The 19,467-nt window shown below is 47.1% G+C and overlaps 8 protein-coding genes across 8 annotated transcripts; 5 read left to right on the top strand and 3 right to left on the bottom strand.

Moving 5' to 3' along the window:
• Nucleotides 1-73: 73 nt before the first annotated feature.
• On the bottom strand, nt 74-2,264 carry F4812DRAFT_128589 (choline dehydrogenase). The gene has a single exon (XM_047929523.1). The coding sequence runs from the start codon at nt 1,990-1,992 to the stop codon at nt 370-372; it is 1,623 nt and encodes a 540-aa protein (XP_047787349.1). The 5' UTR covers nt 1,993-2,264; the 3' UTR covers nt 74-369.
• Nucleotides 2,265-2,394: 130 nt separating this feature from the next.
• Nucleotides 2,395-3,612, top strand: F4812DRAFT_439310 (S-adenosyl-L-methionine-dependent methyltransferase). Its single transcript, XM_047935059.1, has one exon. It carries the CDS (start codon nt 2,562-2,564, stop codon nt 3,543-3,545), a length of 984 nt encoding a protein of 327 aa, XP_047787348.1. The 5' UTR covers nt 2,395-2,561; the 3' UTR covers nt 3,546-3,612.
• Nucleotides 3,578-4,738, bottom strand: F4812DRAFT_128522 (uncharacterized protein). The gene is made up of 5 exons (XM_047929522.1): nt 4,590-4,738; nt 4,190-4,507; nt 3,908-4,124; nt 3,747-3,846; nt 3,578-3,688 (listed from the first exon to the last, which is right to left on the bottom strand). The coding sequence occupies exons 1-5, from the start codon at nt 4,642-4,644 to the stop codon at nt 3,611-3,613; spliced, it is 768 nt and encodes a 255-aa protein (XP_047787347.1). The 5' UTR covers nt 4,645-4,738; the 3' UTR covers nt 3,578-3,610.
• A 146-nt stretch (nt 4,739-4,884) lies between these two features.
• F4812DRAFT_439306 (uncharacterized protein) lies at nt 4,885-6,253 on the top strand. Its single transcript, XM_047935058.1, has 5 exons — nt 4,885-5,381; nt 5,461-5,583; nt 5,636-5,760; nt 5,836-5,920; nt 5,970-6,253. The coding sequence occupies exons 1-5, from the start codon at nt 5,144-5,146 to the stop codon at nt 6,167-6,169; spliced, it is 771 nt and encodes a 256-aa protein (XP_047787346.1). The 5' UTR covers nt 4,885-5,143; the 3' UTR covers nt 6,170-6,253.
• F4812DRAFT_128443 (uncharacterized protein) lies at nt 6,224-7,243 on the bottom strand. Its single transcript, XM_047929521.1, has 3 exons — nt 6,863-7,243; nt 6,635-6,813; nt 6,224-6,578 (listed from the first exon to the last, which is right to left on the bottom strand). Exons 1-3 carry the CDS (start codon nt 7,074-7,076, stop codon nt 6,279-6,281), a joined length of 693 nt encoding a protein of 230 aa, XP_047787345.1. The 5' UTR covers nt 7,077-7,243; the 3' UTR covers nt 6,224-6,278.
• A 2,270-nt stretch (nt 7,244-9,513) lies between these two features.
• Nucleotides 9,514-11,263, top strand: F4812DRAFT_439290 (uncharacterized protein). Its single transcript, XM_047935057.1, has 7 exons — nt 9,514-9,534; nt 9,590-9,781; nt 9,834-10,111; nt 10,174-10,265; nt 10,343-10,719; nt 10,791-10,873; nt 10,927-11,263. Exons 3-7 carry the CDS (start codon nt 9,931-9,933, stop codon nt 11,130-11,132), a joined length of 939 nt encoding a protein of 312 aa, XP_047787344.1. The 5' UTR covers nt 9,514-9,534; nt 9,590-9,781; nt 9,834-9,930; the 3' UTR covers nt 11,133-11,263.
• Nucleotides 11,264-14,709: 3,446 nt separating this feature from the next.
• Nucleotides 14,710-16,650, top strand: F4812DRAFT_128391 (FAD binding domain-containing protein). Its single transcript, XM_047929520.1, has 3 exons — nt 14,710-15,064; nt 15,166-16,244; nt 16,308-16,650. The coding sequence occupies exons 1-3, from the start codon at nt 14,837-14,839 to the stop codon at nt 16,435-16,437; spliced, it is 1,437 nt and encodes a 478-aa protein (XP_047787343.1). The 5' UTR covers nt 14,710-14,836; the 3' UTR covers nt 16,438-16,650.
• A 909-nt stretch (nt 16,651-17,559) lies between these two features.
• On the top strand, nt 17,560-17,977 carry F4812DRAFT_466536 (uncharacterized protein). The gene has a single exon (XM_047938554.1). The coding sequence runs from the start codon at nt 17,631-17,633 to the stop codon at nt 17,958-17,960; it is 330 nt and encodes a 109-aa protein (XP_047787342.1). The 5' UTR covers nt 17,560-17,630; the 3' UTR covers nt 17,961-17,977.
• The last annotated feature ends 1,490 nt before the right edge of the window (nt 17,978-19,467 follow it).

Below are 19,467 nucleotides of genomic sequence, written 5' to 3'. Positions count from 1 at the left end.
ATGTTGCGGGGCTTCAGACTAAGCTCCGGCATGTCGATATACACAACCACTGGCTGAGGCAGTGCGCGGCAAGAGAACAGATTAAGGTGGATTACAAGCCTACGGGAAACATGCTCGCAGACGGACTCAGAAAACATTGCCCCAGGCCAGCTTCGGAAGGGTTAAGGCAGAGCCACGAAAGCTAAGGGTCTGAGGTAAGTTACTACCTAAAGCTTAATGATACTTGTTATGCAGTAAACCTATCCTACAGCTAGGAGTAGGGCGGCCAAGCTTCTATACCTGAATCCGAGCATGCCACTATGCTCCTATGCTCCTTGCCCCTAGGCTAACTAGTGAGCTCCAGGTTGCAACACCAGCCGAAATTCATCCTCAAGCATCATCAATGATCATACTGACCAGCTGTTCAGCCATAGCGTAGAGCGTAGCCTGTGGGTGACCGCCCAAGGGTATCGGAATGACGCTGGCGTCCGCAACCCGTAATCTATTGATACCGAACACCTTGCCCTCCACATCGACCACCTTTCCCATAGCGGCTGTTCCCCCGGAGTGGTGATGCTGCATTCCGGTGCGCCGAATTCTGTCTTCTATCGCTTCGTCACTAGCATCGGCAGTAAGGGGTGTCAAGCCGTCTAGACCCTCCCCGGAAGGTGGAGTCTCGCTCTCGACGATGGACTTCATGGGACCGGCTGTGAGTATGGCCTTCAATGTCTGGCGGGTTCCATGGATGAGGGCGTCTCGGTCTAGTGGCGTAGAGAAATAGTTGGGTTGTATGCGTGGGGGATCCTTTGGATCGCTGGACTGGATCGATACGGTACCACGGGAGGTGGGAAGAAGCAGCATCGTCGAGGTAGCGATGTGGGTGCCATCAATCGGGATTCCCGGTATGCCGGGTGGCACGTAGAGAGTGATCACTTCGTAAAGGTTTCGCTTTTGCTTTTCGGCTTTCGATTCATGCTTCGTGATGATTTCCGCTGGCAGTGGTTGGCTGACAACCCAATCCCACGGAAGACTTTTGAATAGAGCTGGATCCTGCCAGGCAGCGCTTCCCAGTGCGTACCCGGCAGAAGGGTCACGCAGACGGAATGCGAGGTATATGGCAAAGTGGTCGTGAAGATTCTGGCCAACATGAGGGGAGTTGTATACTACGGGGATACCTTGTTCACTAAGAGTAGTAGATGGGCCAATTCCTGAAAGCATGAGGATCTGCGGAGTACGGTAAGCGCCGGCGCAGATAATGACCTCTTTCCGCGCCGTAGCTTTGCGACCATCGGCCAGCTCTACGCCAGTAGCTGTGGACCCGGAAAAGGTGATTCGGTGTACGATAGTTTCGGTGAAAACTTTCACGTCGTTGAGGGGGTACGCTGTATATGATGGTTGTCGCATGCCATTTCGCGAGTTCTCGTACATCTCCGCCAAGCCCGTGATTGTGCCATTGTCCTTTTGTAGATTTAGCGATACTCCAAGTTCAGACCATGCTGTCTTTACAGGCTCGCGAAGTAAGTACTTGCGTGCTCCGGATAATGAAGCAGAGACGGAAATGACGTCCATGGGGCCATCGAAACCATGCTGGTCGGCATCCGCGCTGGCGTCGTAAAAATGCTCCGATTTGCGGAACCAAGGCTTGAAGCCTTCGTAGCTCCAGCGTTTGTCCCCAACGACATCAGCCCATTCGTCGTAATCCAGTGCATCGGCACGCAACCAGCCGCCAAAGTTGAGAATGCTGCCCCCACCCAGGGCCTTGCCAGAGTTGAGACTGTGTATACGGTGGGCTGTGTTGGCGACGGGTTCACTTTGATAAGCGTAATCCAACTCGCCGCCAAGGAGCGACAAGCCGCTCAAAAAGCCGGCGGCGGCAGCATTACCATATGGATCTGGGCCTGCTTCCAGTAGAATAACCTCGGGCTTCCTGTCGCTTTGGCTAAGACGTGAAGCTATAAGGCATCCAGTCAGGCCACCACCAACAACGATGTAATCTGCAGCCAAGTGGGCCATGGTTAGGGAGAGAGATGGGATGGAAACCGTTATAACATATGAGGAGGGACGGGATACGAAGGAGGACGAGGGGAATCAAAGGGGCGGTCAAGTGGACTGAAAATATACCTAGAGATAGGTAAGACGGTAGGACTAAAAACAAAAAGGGCATTAAGAGGTTTGGATATAAAGACAGGTACCTCCGTACTTAATACATGTACATGTACATGCATGCCTACATCATATAGGAGGTAGGTAAGGTACCCCTACCATGTATGCAGAGGCAGGGAGACACGTCTCGTGTGGCTTACATGTACTATGATATGTAATATAATGTTTATTTAAAGCCCTTATAGCCACCCCTACCTAATCACCCCTGCCCCCGCATTAGAGTTCCAGCTGCACGGTAATCTAGGCCGAATCGATACTTCCTAATGGAGTAATTAAAAGGAACGTCACGTCACAATATAAGTCATGGACCACCAGACAAACAAACAGCTCGCTGAGCTGCTGGAAGATCCACTTGTACATAGTATATCCTCAAAAGTTAGACGATCGACCTGCTGTGGTTACACACACTGCTGGATTCAATGGAGGTCACTGAGAAAGAAAACCCCCTGTTTTGGACGTTGCGCAACATCGAACCAACTTACTGGGACGAATATATCGCCACACGGCCTGTCTACGATGAGAAGATATTCCAGCGCATATATGACTATCATGCCAGCCATTCCCAGCCTCGTTTAGCTGCACTAGATATTGGTACGGGTTCTGGCTCTGCCATATGGCCTCTGACCAAACAATTCGGCCACGTCGTCGCTAGCGACAATGATCCCATTAGCTTGACTTTCGCACAACGGAAATACTTAACTTTGCCTTCTGGGCGTCTCTCCTACACCCTATCTTCGGGAGAGGACCTTCTACAGCACCACTTGCCTGGTTCTTTTGATCTTGTCACTTGTGCCGAGACATTCCCGTTGATGGATACGCAGACAGCATTAGACAACATCTCCACCCTGCTACGTCCTGGTGGCACCCTCGCAGTCTGGTTTTACGGCCCGCCATTCTTCACCGAGGCAGGATTTGCGCCTAGATGTCAAGAAATCCTAGATTCCATCATGGACCACAATTTCCGCCCTATAGTCAGTGGTGGCGGGGAGGCTCGGAGGAAGAGTTGGAAGCGCGCTGCTGATGGGAAGTTCAGCTGGCTGGATTACATCCCTTTTGCCTCAGATACATGGTCGGATATACGCCGTCACAAATGGAACACGCATGCTAGACTCTCATTCTTTACTCGTCGTGCGTGCGACTTTCCTGTGGAACCAGTTTGCAATGTTGGACCGGAGGAAGCAGTTAGCACAGAGCAAGACCTTGCCTTCTGGGAAGTTAGTTGGGATGTGGAAATGCTGAGAAAGTTCGTAAGGGCAAGCTTTCCGAAGCCAAACGAATTAACTGAACCGGATAATACGATGGATGGACTGTTTGAACAGCTAGCCCGAGCAATGGGCGAACACAATGCACAGAGGAAGCTTTCGTGGCCAGCTGTGCTGATTCTAGCAGAAAAGAGCGGATAGTTAGAGAACTAGTTTCGAAAGGCGAACCGTACACATGGTCTAAGCATTCCACAATTTATCACGAACTACCACTCATTGAACTCTCGCGTCTCGTCAATCGTGACGAACTTGCCTGAGGTTTTCTCCCGCGATGCCTTCTCAATCTGCACAATGTCAGTAATTCGTTACTAGAACCCAACCCAGTAGACATGCAAGACTGACCTGGTCGAATACAAAATCGGCAGCCGTGTCGAGTGGCATGAACGCTTGCTCGTATCCGAAATGCCGCGCCCCTGTGTTCCCCGTGTCCGTTTGCATGAACCTTCAAAAAGGGTTATAGTGAATGAGACATGCCAAGTATGGGAGGACGAACTCTTTCTTACCCGGGGTCTACGACAAAAGAGATTAGAGCTGGGCTTTCGCAATGAATCTTTCTCGTGAGGTAGTGTGCGGCAGCTTTGCTCGCGCCATACGCAAACATCGCGAAAGGCGAATTCTCCATGGCCGCAATACTGGCGATCGGTGTACCCATCAGCACAAACCGAGGCCGGTTGCCTGCTTCAAGAAGCGACCGGACAGCTTGAAAAAGGCGTAAGGGGCCTAAGAAATTCACGTCAGCCTGCTTCCGATGAAATTTTCCGCCACGAACAATCTTATTCTTATACCTATAGTGTTTATGTCGACAAGATCTCGAACTTCGTGTGGCTTGACCTCCGATAGATCCCCATATACCGTGCCGTAGCCTGCATTGGCAACGACGACGTCTAACCTATCGATCCCATGTTTCGTCTGGATAAGCTTGACGGCATCCTGCGCATCCGTATCCGATACAGAATCGATTTTGACAGTGATCAGCTTGCTGCCTTCGCCGCGGGGGAGTTCAGACAAGGATTGGCTCGTAGGATGTTCGGGACGACGCACAGTAGCGATAACAGTGGTGTTGGGTTTAAGCAGAAACCGAGTGAGCAAAGCTCTGCCTAGGCCTAGATAGACAAACACATAGCCGAGTTAGGACAACCATCAAGTAGAGGAGAAAGGACGAAGTTTGGTCGTGAGCCAACTCACCTCGGTTCGCTCCCGTGATTAGGACGGTCGCGGGACTATTTGGGACTCCAGCCATCTTGGTCGTCTTAAGGTCAGTTCTGGAAGTATGCTTTACTTGAACATGTAACGTGCGCTTGTCTATATTATAAGTTGACGTATAATTGTTCTCATACAAGAAGGGCGAAAGTATTTTGTACTGAAACCTCTTGTTATATACCCTAGTTGTGTTACATGTGGCAAAGCATCCCGATTGTTCTTATCGATCTTACAAACACCCCTCGGGCCCGAATATTGCGGGCCACCACCGGCATTGTTGGCCTGATCGCATCCTACACGCTTGACATGCATTTGTAAAGTATCTAAGGGCTCCTATGTATCGTCGAACAGGGGGACATGACTCTCGCATCCAATTGCTGCCAATCTTTTCACTCACTGAGGCGGTGCAGGTGCAGCTTGCGATTGCCCGCTCTTCGGGAAGTTCCTGATTTTTTTGTGCCTTAATCATTTGACCCCAAGGCGTTGCCTGAACTGGCAGTTTCTCTTCTACTCACTTATTGCTTTCAACTCCTTTCAATATGGCGTCGTCACAGAGCTATCACCGGCTATACTCTACTGGAAAAGAGGATGACTCGGAGCATGAGGAACTCAATAGTGGTCCATCGATCTACCACCAGAACCATCAGAAGGTCCAAATTATGATCATTGCACTTCTCGTTGTCTCAAATGTTACCTTCGCCGGTCTCTGGCTCGCGTCCTGGATGCACCGCGCACATCTGAAATCGTCGGATTGTGTGCGGCCTCAATTGACATATTGTAAGTCCATGCCGTCAGGCTCGGCCCTAGCATGAGCTCCTGAGATTTATGGCATTAATCATCTTGTGTGACCCGATAGCTCCAGCTACTAGCGCTATTCGGTACGAGAAGAAGCGCCTTTGGCGAGATATTGACGGACCTAACCCCTTTACTGGCAAGCCTCGGCCAGAGTTCGACCAAGCATGGCGAGATATCATAGCGCGTAGGTGTAGCCATGAAAGATATGCCATATGTACTTATTGCGTTATCCTTAGCCATCACTATAAAAGTTTCCGATAGCGAGCTTGCGCGTTTTAGCGAGGGCGACAGCACGATCGCGTTTAAAGATGGCTCTGGATACATTGCCGAGATGGCAGTATACCACGAATTACATTGTATTGTACGTCCTGAACACAGACATTCTTTGCTATGCAATAGGTAAACTTCTTTTTGCTAACACCACTCTGTTTCTAAGAAACGCGTGAGGCGCCATCTGAACCTTAATCTTTACTACCCAAACTTGACGGAAGTAGACCGCCAGAAGGAAGATGCACACATCGGTATAGTGACTTTTAAAGGAACCTTATAAACGTTGCTGACCGCAAACAGACCACTGCCTTGAATACTGGAGAGAATCTGCCATGTGTCGAGGTGATACCACTCTGGGAACTTTCTTCTGGAGAGATGGAGTGCCGACTTCAAGAGTGTATACAGACAATGAGTGCGTCGATTGGTATGCGCTCGATCATTGGGCGAGGCAAAGGATGGTTAATATGACAGACTATTCCCAATTTAAAAGGGATGGCTGAGCTGATATATAAGGATTAACCCCACTGTACTTCGAACAGAAATTAATACCAGTCAAGAAGTTATTAAACGAAGTACATCTAACACAATTATCGCAACTATCGAAGAAGACTATGTGACAATTCCCGTATCGGAAGAGTTGGCATACCGCTCTGCCCAAGTAAAGACATGTTCATAATCTCGACATTGCTTAGGCTGGCCCCATCCATTGGTGAGGTGCGTCTCATGGTCCAGTACCTCAAGGTTCGTATCTGCCGCACACATGAGCGCCTGTCTGATATAGTCAAAGCAATGCCGTATATGGAACGGAGCTATGCGTGTGGAAGTACTATTCTCAAACTCGGGAATGCTACTAAGGTTTGTCAAGGGCGGGCTTTCGAGGGCTTCGTAGTATGCAACGACAATGGCATGCTAAATGACCATTAATCGAACACGAAACAAATTAAAGGTTTACACTCTTAGCTTACTAGACAATGAAGTTGGTGGAAAGTCGCAATGTTGGAAATGAACGGTGCTAACTGGGGATGATGTACGAAGCCTCGCCCGGCAGGAATGATGGAGGCCCATGCGGCTTCGGATGCCGGTGAAGGCTTTTGTGTGAAAGTTAAGTTATGTTCCCAGGTGATGTGGATAGAACCTGGAGGCACTTATCAAAAATTCAGTGTTAATTCTCCAGTTGAGCTCAAGAGACTTACTTGGAAGTCCATATTGAGCTCTGCTCCTCTCTTTTACATGGCTAAGCCCAAGAATGTATCCAACGATAAGTGAAACCACAACTGCGCATGCCGTGCTGATCCATTGGTATCTGGCACTTAGTCGATATGGCCCACTGAGTAAGTTGTGGCCCTCCTGGTTTGGCGGTAACAGAGACTCGCCTTGCTCATTGTCGTCGGAGGTCCTCGATCCCATATTATGCTAGGGCTTCCCGGATGTGAACTGAAATTGAAAGCACGGGAACTAATTCGGTTATTTTAAGTATATCATCAAGAACCAAGCAGACATTAACAAGAAATCAAAGCAATGATGGACTAAACAGAATTGATCAGATGGACATGCAAGTGCCGAATACCTCTCCGAAGTCAACACATATCTAAGATCCTAAGCCAATTACATTGGGTGGAGAATAGGGGTGAACCCAACAACCTTCATCCCTTTACTTATCCCTACACTGCATACGCCGCGTACCTATGGGCTAATGGGAAAGAACCCCAAGATTGGATGTGAACGAGTGATTTATGTACCCAAGGTAGTAAGTCGGAATCGGATCTATTCGAATACCATGTTAACAAGAGGCCACCCTTCGGGTAGCATAAGAGCCCGAACTTCCACTTAGCGCGCCCTGGTTACAACTTTCTTACTTACAGCTTTCTTACATACGACTCTCCTACCTACGGCTCTTTTATGGCTCTTCAAGCCAGGATATATGCAATGGCGAAATGCGAAATGGATCATGGCTTTCAGACACAGCCTTGGAAATAGTACATATTTCGAAAAAGCTGTGGAAGTAGGTAGGGAATATCTACTAGACCACCAATCTTAAGGATGTATCCAATGAAACGTTTCTTCCTTAACGATGCGCCCCATAAAAATGTTCACTGTAAAGTGTTACACACGGACGAACACGTAACGAGTTAGGCATCTTATATACAAAATAGGTAGGTATACACACATCCATAAAGTGACTTAGCCAGTGTGGTAACACTCATAGAATAGGAGCCTCTCATCCAACGACGACGGATATGAATTATAATACTCCACTAATGTGCATGCACGACGTATGCCCTATGAGAGGGCGACAGCTTCGCTGCTCCCGGCGTTAAAATACGCATATCTACCTTCAACTGGAAAATATTAAAATGCAAAATGATGCCCACCTTGGGTCTTTGAAATTATGTGACAAAGTTGATTTGCATTATACCTTTAAGAAATCAACACTATTTGAGAAACATGCGTTTAATCTTCCTTACAATCCTTTTCGGCGTGGGCCTCGCTGTTCCCATGCCCAAAGGCAAGTTTATGACTCCCATAGCTGTATACTACCGAGAGAGGATCTAATAAGAACTATCTAGGCAACGACAGCCCTGCGCTGAAGAACCGCGACACTGACGCGGATGACCTTGTCAAGAACTCCTGGTCTGCTAGAGCCATTGCTTCCAGGGAGGCAGGGACTGAAGCAGATGATCTTGTACACAACTCTTGGTCGGCGAGATCCAATGTTGGAATTCTTCCTTAAGAGGAAGACGCCGATGCTGATGACCGCGTGCATAACAGTTGGTCTGCACGGACTCAGGCTAGCCCGAGGTTTTGATGGTGGGATGAGACCGGGATGTCTTGGAAATGCGTAGTCAATACTATTTTTGTTACCGCCCTCATGCAAGTATAGTATGAAAAGTGCGACTTATGTGCGTCTAGCCAACACGGCCTATGTATACTTCGGCAAATCGAGCTCGAGCATGTTCTGCCTCAGCTTACTATAAACAGTCTGGTGTCATCTGCTTATGCCCGGTCGAAGACTATCCATCCACTCCGTCTTTGTTCCACCGATGTAAAGGCCTATCTAACATCAGGATAAAGATATATGCATGAGTTTAGCGGCGTAGATCAACCCGGAACCGTACTCGGGTTCGGTGAGGGTACCCTAAAATGAGGAGAAGAAGCCTGGCAGGAATGCCAAGCTGGCCGGGGTAAGGTGTTTGTAATACACAGGTAGTGTTCCGAAGAGTTGGTTATAATATGCTATGTAACCACCTACACCTTATTAACAGCTCGGAATTAGAAGCGCTAGAGAGAGGATATGTAATACTTAACCAAATATAGGCATCTGCGTACTATATGATATGGCTTCTCGTAAAGGGAGATATTTTGCGTTTGATAGCTAGGTCGGCGCAGAACACATGCAGTAAAAAGCAGTTTGGTGGCAAGAGATGACGCTTCTGCTCTTTTCAGTACATATCCGAGACATGGAAGGCGCAGTATTTGAGGAATTAAAGCTGCATGACGCTTTTTATTCATGTGAGAGGCTTGCATGTTTACTAGTCGTATCACGGTTCCGCCTGTGAGGTAGTTCTTATAGGTGGAGATAGCAACGTTAACTCCTTAAGTCGACATCGTTTTGCTTTTTGGTCCACATAAGTTCGATTGGCTTAACTTCGTATACCCTCCCTTAAACTATTGAATTAATATCACTTTCTTACCCCCCATATGCATATAAAGCCTCATTTATATCAGGTAAATGTCAAGAACGTGAGGTCACCTTTCCGGTAGTACAAGAGCCCGAACTTTCACTTGGCCCGCGTTCCTCCTCAAGCCACGATATTATAATGGTGAAATGCGAAATGGATTTGGAAACGAGATACGCTTTATCATAGTACGTATTTTCGAAAAGTTGTAAAAATAGGGAAACTCTGCTAAACCAATAACATTGGGGATGTAGTGTTACGCAAACGAGCTTTCTAATGTAGAGAACGAAAGATAATATCCCGAACAAGTTCGGGCGAAACCCGCAGGATCTGTCTTAGGGGCCAAAAATAACAGCGTTCCACACATATGGGCAACGCCATCCTGTATACCTATAGCCGGATAAGGCTTTCAACTACGTAAGGTATAGCACCGTAGTAAGTCTATGAGCAAAGACAAACGAGGCTTTGACGAAGATTGACCTTATAGTTTAACGTTTAAGGTGGAATGTATATCTTTTCACGGTTTCACGCTTCTTTCCAATACCACGCCCTTCCGTAATTACGCGTTGTCGGAAAGTATCACGATGGCTTACACTAAAGAACTGTTGATGGGTCTGGCAATCGCCTTCATCATTGTACCTTCAATTTTCGTCGGACTGAGAATGTGGGCAAGAAAGCTTAAATGTACTGCGTTACGGCTGGATGATTATCTATGCTTAGGAGCGTTGGCTTTTGGTATTGTCTGCTCCGCCTTACAGGTATATGGTCAGTTTTCAAATCCAGCAAGGCCCGTCCCGAGCTCGGTTGCTAAGACTTATTTTCAACAGCTGCTAGTAATGGGCAACTAGGCCAGCATCAAGTTGTTGGACCGGATGGCCAGCCTATCCTAGATGACCCACGTTTCCTTGTTTATGAAAAGGCGAGTATAAAAGAAGGCCTGGACTGCGTCAACAATTTTTGAAGAGAAACTGCGGGTCTGACCACGTTATGATTTAGACGAAATTCGCCGTCAATATCCTGAGCGTTATCGGCCTGGGGCTAGTGAAAGCGTCGATCCTCATCTTCTACAAGGGCATATTCAACACCGTTCGCCCTTTCCGTTGGGCTGTGTACGGAATGCTCGGAATTGTCGCAGCATGGACGATTTCTTACTTCTTCGCCAATTTATTCACATGCTATCCCATCACACCTCTCATAGAACCGTTCTATGGCAAAAATTGCATCAACTCCATCCCGATGTGGCTTTCTGTCGTCGCCACCGATCTGATTGTCGATATCGGGATCTTACTCATGCCGGTTCCCATGGTTTTGAGGCTTCAGCTGCCCTTGAAAGCCAGGCTAGGGCTGCTCGGAATGTTTTTGCTTGGTGCAACGTAAGAACGCCGTCCCATATCAGGCTTTCGAGTGAGCATTAGGTAGGTATGTTTCTAACCCGTCCTCATAGTGTCTGCGCAATCAGCATTACCCGGCTTGCCACGTTAGTCCAAATTGCTGCGGAGTTTATCTACCATTACAATGATGAGACATGTACGTCCGCGCAGATACCGCTTTGAAAACTGACTATTAATGAGTACTTGCAGACTACACGTCACCGGTTTTCTTTTGGACTAACATAGAATTGGCGATTGCTGTGGTATCGGCCTGTCTTCCCACGTTGCGACCTATATGGGTTCATTTCAACTCGCCTCCGCAGTCCACAAGCCAGTCGTCGTATACGTTCGGGTCGTATAAACCCGATGGGTATACACGTGGTTTAATACCCCTTTCGGATCGTGAGCAAATATAGATAGGCGGACAGATTAATGGCAGAATCATATTGATGTTTATGCCTATATCTACCAGCAATCGCTACAATTAAAATAATATTTAATTCAATTAGTTAATTTAATTGAGGTAACCATTGTAAATAAGGCTTTTCCGTCATTTGACTAGTTAAAATAACGCCTTTATTTTGATTAACAATATCTGCTAATTACCTACCTACCAACCCTTTTCAGTAGGAGATTTGTCAAGATTATCAGCTGCAATGGTAGCGACTTTGAGGTTATCCGCGCCACCTTAAATTCATTATAGTATCCCCGGCATGGTGTTTTAACCCCTTGAATGGCGTTTTAAACCCTAAAAGATGGCTTGGAGTACGGCTTCGGTGTGCCCATTGATTTTATCTATTAGCAGAGTTTTGAATGTACTATATTTCTGTCACGTAGTGTACATAAGGCGTCATTGCTAGTCTATAATTACGGCGTTGTTTTTGCGATAATTTCCCAATCAAACTCAGTTCCCCCTTGGAGTGTTTGAACTTTTGAATAGCTACTATTTCGACAACCCCTTTTTATAATATCTTTGCCACAGCTCTTTTTCATAATGCTTACCGCTTTTCAGGTTATCCGCAAGGGCTGCTGTAACACGCATACCTTTTCGTTAAGGATTTGCTTGCGCTGCTACTTTCATCCCACTAAGCGCTACATGGCAAGGTCTCCCTCTCGTTAAGATCCAATTCACCGAATACATCGTCAGCGCATGGTTATCTTCTGCCGCTGACTTTGAGATCCTCGCCCTTGGCTAGTATGTTATACCTATCACCGAGAAACGCGAAGAAGATGGCCGTGTTGTTGAGATGAAGGGCAACAAGGTCTAGCAATTACTGTTACCTGGGTGATTAAGGAGGTAGGACCAAGACCTTCGAAGGTCCCTCCACGAGTGCCAAATACCACCTAAAGCGCACCCATTCAAAAACAGTAGGCTAAAAATCATCGTAATTACCTAGTCCCCCTTTAGGCCCTGAACCCCAAGTATCGTCAGTGTTCGAAAAGGTGTAGGAACACTCCAATAAGAATCCCGTACGCAGCGCGCTTTCGGCGTATAAAAAGCTGCTAATCGAGTATATTACCCTTGATGATATTCCCTTCCGTACCTGTGTTAGAAATCAGGCTCACCACCTACTAGGTTTTTTCAACCGAAACCTGAACGGTGACCCGGCCCGGATCTCATCTCACACAATGGTGCGATGGCCCGAGGATATTTTCAAATCTGCCCGAACAGCCATTATACGACAACTGCGAGATGACGCCTTTTCGAAAATCCATCTTTCCTTTGATATATGGGAGACCCCTAGCAAAACGGGTGTACTCGGTGTTGTTGCTCACTTTGTGGGTGGAAACTGGCAGTTACGCACTAGGTTAATCGCCCTACGGCGGGTTGCGGGCAGCCATATTGGTGAGAATCTTGTGGTGCGCCTGCTGTAAGTTATTGATCAGTACGGCATTCGGGAAAAGCTTGGATTTTTTTGTCAAAAATCCCGTGATGTATGTCGTACATAGAGTGAATACTAGAAGCAGTAGCACGTAGAATGTCAAGTATGCAGTGTGTAGTAGTGATCTATTAACGTTTGCCTTTCGAAGCACCTGCGAGGGAGCAGCGTACTCCTCATATACACTATCCTAGTGGGTCATAAGGCCCAATCCGCACTAATGCCTCATACCCCTGACATTTTTACCCCAGATAACGCTGGCGGTAGGTTCCCCATACAAAATATAAAGAATGGCTTAACCTTATAAGTTGAAAAGATGGTTGCTTCTCGTCGCCTGTGCTGCCGGGGCCATATCTTAACTATCGTCGCAACTTCTTTTCTACTTACTGAATAGAATAGAGTGAGAGTTATCGGGACAGCTTTCATCCACAAAGCCCACAAAATGAACCATTACGTACGATGGACTGACTGCCCAACGCCGCGATGCCTTCACGCGGGAGGTTCGCCGCGAAGGGTCATTGAAAACTCAACGAGATCGTCGGATTGCAGCAAGCCAGCTTGATAATTACCTACCTGGTAATGCCGAAGAACCCAAGGAGGATTACAAATTCCATTCTTGGAGCTCCTATTTACGATTCTGAGGCGGAACTGGAAAAGGATGCCTATTCGGGATGCCCTCTTAAAATACATGACGATGCTAGATGGAATGTAGTGTTAAATGAGGTGCGCAGTTTCCTGCGCTTCCATGATTCCATTAACAGATTTTATTACACGCGAAGCCGCCTTGGTAACTGTGATACCCGGATTCCTGCAGGGCACAATATCCTGCCAGAAGAGTGACGTTGGCTTGACGGATTCAAAAAGATGCTACAGCCTTTTGAGGAATCCACCCTTGGCATGAAGGAAATAGGGTTGCTATCGATTCGGTCATATCATCACTGTATTCACTTGAGCGGGATCGACGTACACGTCTAGATAGGTTTGATTTATTAGAGGAGGATAAGGATGATGTATATTACTATTTGTAAATAATCTAAGGTACGGAGCTTATATCCTAATCACCGGTTGATCCCCGATGTTGGTGCAACTGCCTGAGACGTGCATGTCCTTGTAATACATCATACCAATAACCTCATCCTCAGTAATCCTAATAGTCCTGTTGGTCATTATATTGCACCAACGCTTCCTTAGCACTCTGACCGTGTGACAAGGGAATTGTGGTAGATGAGAGAGTAGAAAACGCCAGAATTGGTGGCTTTAAGGCTTTCAACACCTTTTAGAATAGCGTCAAGATCGTTAACACCCCTCGAGTTTTCTCGGATTAACCTCCCGGGCGGGTTATTTGGGTTATTTGCTAAATAACAATCAATCAAATAGAGGTTATTACTGCGTTTTATTGGTGTTTTACGATTAATTCGAAAAAACGTTATTTGACATAACCGCTGACAACTACGGTGTTCAATGTTGAGCCTCATGTCAGTGCGCTGTACAGGTCCGGTGTAGATCTGGAAGAATCTCACTGACATTAATGACGGGGATATCCTAGGTAGTACAGCTTATTGCTAGATGGAGGACAGCCGCGATAGAACGCAAACTAAGGGGATCGTAATAGCTGTAATTTGATGTCTCACAGATAGGGGAGCTAGGTAGGTGGTGTGGTGGCGGAATGTGATTAAGGGGAACTTTCAAGTATCGCATCCGAGAGGTTGCAATTTCGGTATTTATTACCTTAATCAGCCTTTTGGGTTGCTTAATGTATGTACCTAGGTACGTACCTGAGGTAGGTACGCATCTCCCATCTGTAGCGTTGTCGGTTCGTAGTGCCAATTAGCACCAATTTAGCATCCAAAAGGAGACGTTGGAACGAGAAATATAAACAACCAATATTTCAAGCGTATTGTATATTTGTATTGGATATATTAGGTAAATTATACAGTGACTATATCGTTTTCTTCTTTTGACCGCGATATTTTGATGTATGGACATACTGGCTTAGGCACTACCGACAAATCGATTCAGCTGCTTACCTTGTAGAAGCGAGGAGGCTTTTGGTGGCAATCTCCTGACTCTTAGTTTTTTGTAAGCTCTTGAACATTCCTGCCATCTAATGGGAATATAAGTTTCTGAAACTCTTACACATAGGGTGCAAAGGGCAGATAATAAATACCTAACCTTAGACCGTAGCCTTTACATCTAGGAAACTTAAAGATTCTCTTGTAATACTACCAACTCTCTGCATAATGATGTTCGTTATTCTGTTCTCCTCGCTCTTCGCTTCGGCGAGCTTAACGTCAGCCGCAGCAGTTGACGCCGGCTCAGTTGCACAGCGACTACGCACTGAATTGGCACCACATCTGTCGCGTCATGACCTCATATCCACGGAAGCGCCGCCACGATGGAGCTCCTTCAACGCGCCGCATCCCGCTGTTGTGGTTAATGTTGAGACCGAGTCGGATGTTGCGATCACGGTACAAAACCCCTCTTCCTTGACCTATTCTCACTTTGTGTGGAGATGCAGTGCCACATGAAGCAAAATGACATGTGCTTACAACCTCGCACGAAAAAATAGGTGAAATACTGCACTTCGAAAGACATCCCTTTCTTGGCTCAAAACGGGGGCAGTGGATGGGCAACAACTTTCGACTTAGGCCCGAATGGTGTGTTAGTCAATCTGGCACGTTTGAACCAGGTTACCTTCAACGCGGACAAAACTCAGGCTACCATTGGGGGAGGCTCCAACATAAGTAATACGATCGCCCACAGCTATGCCGCAGGAGCCCTAATTGAGACTGGCAATTGCAACTGCGCGGGTACTCTTGGCGCTATTCTCGGCGGTGGGTATGGTAATTTGATGGGTTTGTATGGCTTCGGCGTTGATAACATCCTCTCACTACGCGTCGTCACCGCTGATGGACAGCTTCGCGATGTTACTGCGTCCTCCTATCCGGATCTGTTCTGGGGCCTTCGAGGCGCCGGGCCAAATCTCGGTATAGTAACGTCTGCGGTAGTAAAGTCGTACCCTGCTACAGAGAAGGACATGGAGGCATGGACAGGTTCCTTGGTATTTAGCCCCGATAAGTTAGAAGAGGTCGTCCAGGCCATCCAAGACCTAGAACTCCAATCCGATATGAACATTTTCATGTACTTCATTTCAGGAGGACTGCCTGCGAACGAGCCGGCTATTGTTACCACGCCATTCTTGTACAAGGGTAATGTAACATCAGGACGCGCCGCATTTGCTAGTCTGTATGCCATCGGTCCGGAAACAGACAATACAGCAGTTATACCATATAACCAGTGGAACGCCGGAGGTGATGCATTCTGTTCTTTTGGGGGCCGTAAACCATCCTACGGCGCAGGGTTCCAAAACATGGTCCCCAAAACTTGGCGTGAGACATGGAACGAGTATGTGGAGTTTCAAAAGAAGCCTACTGCCGAAAACAGCGTTGTTCTTCTTGAGGCATACTCCCTCACCAAGGCCAGGTCGGTGGATCCTAATTCGGCCTCTTTTCCATACCGAAACGTGAATTTTAACGCAGTGGCCATACCTTGGTACAATGACACATCACTAGATAGTGAGGCTCAGTCATTTGGAAACGCAGCACGGGATCTATGGCGAGCCACAGATGGCTTGGCGCAAACTTCGACGTATGTTCCCTCCACTAGCTTTCATTGTTTCCCTTTTGCTGTTATTTCATTAACATTGTTTAGTTATATTAATTTTGCTCATGGGGATGAGGACCTGCAGGTTGTGTATGGAAGTAGCCTATCTAAGCTACAGTCTATCAAGCACCACTACGACCCGAAGGACCAGTTCAGACAGTGGTTCAACATAAACTGAAAGTTATAATGCACGGCTACGTACGGCGAGAGCTGGGAGGATGTCAGATAGTGCCCGTGATGGATGTCGTATACAGAGTGGGTGTCATAGAGGGCTAGTATGCAGTATATTGTAGTAGCCGAAGTGGTGTCAGACAACACTCTCCCGATCCTGGACCGAGCGGGCAACCTACAGGACAAACAGGTTTTCAAAAACCCTCGCAAAATCGAATAAAGGCTAAATATGATGGCAGGCATTATCCAGCGGCGGAAGAACGGCGCAGTTTACATAGTACGGGGAGAAGTAGGAAGTGTTTAGTCAATATAAAGCTGTGCCGCACGGAATAGCTTAATTTACCTAAGTTAAATAGACTCCGCTCCGCTGGCGGAAGATCCACCCCACGAATACAGACCGCGGTTCATAATGGTAGAACGGGACTTTTCTACGCTAAAGAGAACCCGCCTGATCTAAATATATTATGATATATGAGCACGGGCAACATCTCCGCTCTACTGTACTTCTCGGGATCGGCATCCATACACGGCGGGGTACTTTTCCACAATAGGGGTAACGAATACGGGCGGTGGAGACGCTAGACAAGTAAGGTTCTGGCGGAGGGGCCTTGGGTATGCGAAGGATAGAGAGAGTCTATATTAGCGCTTAGCAAAAGTCCATAATATAGTGTTTTAATGTGTTGATTAACACGTTTTGAGAGATAGCTGGCCCATCTCTACGGATCCGTAGTGTGTGGGCTCTTATGATTTTCGTGGCACAGTAGTCCGCTATTCAATTCTGGACCAGAACTTGCTATGTCAGGATAGCCTTATGAACATGATGAACATGTGTGCCCAAGCCCGAAACAGAAAAGGTCTGGTGCGAAAGACAATGCGTATAGTTTTACCGATAATCCTATCTGATGATTAGTTAGAATATAGTATAGGATTTGAATCCTCGCATTTCTCCGTTACGGATTCCATGTACGCTGCAGTATAAGTATCTCGTGTTGGCACGTCGTAGGAAGTGTAATATCAGAGACAACAGGTTCCCTTTACTCACAGTCTTATACAATATACCAGCTTCCACAGCTATTATAAAGACAGCACTATTCCCACCACAATCATCATCTCAACTCTTTCGAGACAACTTAACAACATTCCCACTCCATCCATAATATTCAACTCTTTTTAAGACAACACGCAAATCAACCACCCACCATGCAGTTCATGTCTACCCTCAGCCTCGTGGCCTGCCTCGTCTCCGCCGCTCACGCCGCCACCAAATGCACCCAGACCAAAACCACGAGCGGTAACTCTTACCTCGTCGCCGCGGAGGGTGTGACCGACATCCCCGGCATCTGCGGCGGCCTATGGGACAACCTCCACCACTCGCACGCCTGCGAGGTCTACGGCGGCACCCAGTCCTGCAAGAACGAAAACGGCATACTGGTGTGGAGGTTCGGCGTGACCGACTTTTGCAACAAGGGCCACGTCGAGTCGGCCTGGTGGGAGGCCACCAAGAACAGATTCGGCGCCATCCACTGCTAATGGCAGCGTTCTACGTGCTAGTAGACAAGTCTAGCAGAATCAAACGGCAAGAAGGAAGGGAGGGGAAGAGGAGGAAGGGCTATGTGAAGGGGGATTAAGAAAACAATGTTGCATGTAGTTAGTGTTATCAACAAAGTCAACCCAATAAACCGACTCGTCAACTAGATATTTGTCCACCGACCACAGATTTCAGATTATGGCAAACAACTAAGTAGTCTTTCTTCTGGTTACCAAACCGGTTGATTAGGTTGGCCATTCCTATCTCGTGATATGTCCTTGGTTGTATAGATAGACCTTGGTATCCAGAGGGATTAGTGTTCGGGAAGGATTGGTATTTGGCGAGATAGTGTTTATAGTATAACCCGGGATTTAAAGAAAATTCAACATAATAAACAATGTCTGTTTACGATTTCAAAGTGAAGGTAGCTATTATGATCGTGTTAGTATAAGGAGCACGCGGCTCTTAAGGAGCTTCGAGGAGCAAGCGCTAATATATCACCACTTTACATTATATAAAGCTTTACATGCTGCTATCTTTAGCATTCACGTTACATGCGACATATATCACGGGATTTTGCCCGAACTTGTTCGGGATATTGTATCAACTCAGCGCAACCCGGATTAGGCAACTAGGTTATGCGTAAAGTTCTAAGCGTTTTTATCAAGTACATTATTTAAGAAGAAATGTTTTATTAGATGCATCCTCAGAGTTATAGGTTTATGAGATTTTCTCCGCTTCTACAGATTTTTCGAAAATACGTACCATATCGTAAAACCGTAAGCTAGCCCCCCTTCAGCCCCGTTCGGAGGTGTAGCAAAGAATTTAGTAACTGTTAAGAAGGCACTATAAAAAGCTGTAAGCTAGCCCCCTGTTCCGTGCCTGCTAAGAAGCGTCGCGAAAACCTTTAAGCTAGCCCTCCATTCGGTAGCTGTTCGGAGGTGTAACGAGAAGCCGTAGGCCTGTCCCCTGTTCGGTAGCCGTTTGGAGGCGTGGCGAAGAGCCTTAAGCTTGGTAGGCGTTCGGAGACCTTATTAAAAGCCATAAGGCACGCCCGATCACCTTGTGTTGTATAGTCCTCCCCTATTCTGCTTGCAATGCGAAGCGAGCGCCGTGCCTCTTCCGATGCAATAGAGTAGCGCTTGGGATCTACTTTGCCTTGGGTTGCTGCTGGGGTTTTCGAAAGATGTGTTCTTCATGCTCAGGTTAGCCACATGAGAAAAAAATGACTGTAGTTACAAACTCTGCTTATGCTCCTTTAACGAAGGTGATGATATCTCCAAAGGATCCAGGTTGCGCTTGAATTTTCATCTTGTTGTTCTTCCATCTTAGTACTCGCCATGTGATAGTGTCTTTCTAACAGAATGTGGTTGGACCCTACGAACAAAGCACATGTCCGTGCGATTGACGACGTGGGTTAGGGTTAGGGTTAGGGTTAGGGTTAGGGTTAGGGTTAGGGTTAGGGTTAGGGTTAGGGTTAGGGTTAGGGTTAGGGTTAGGGTTAGGGTT

This window comes from Daldinia caldariorum (assembly GCF_022478825.1).
Source record: "Daldinia caldariorum strain CBS 122874 unplaced genomic scaffold F4812scaffold_16, whole genome shotgun sequence".
In the NCBI taxonomy this organism is placed as follows: domain Eukaryota; kingdom Fungi; phylum Ascomycota; class Sordariomycetes; order Xylariales; family Hypoxylaceae; genus Daldinia; species Daldinia caldariorum.
This window is presented reverse-complemented; position numbering and strand designations above follow the sequence as displayed.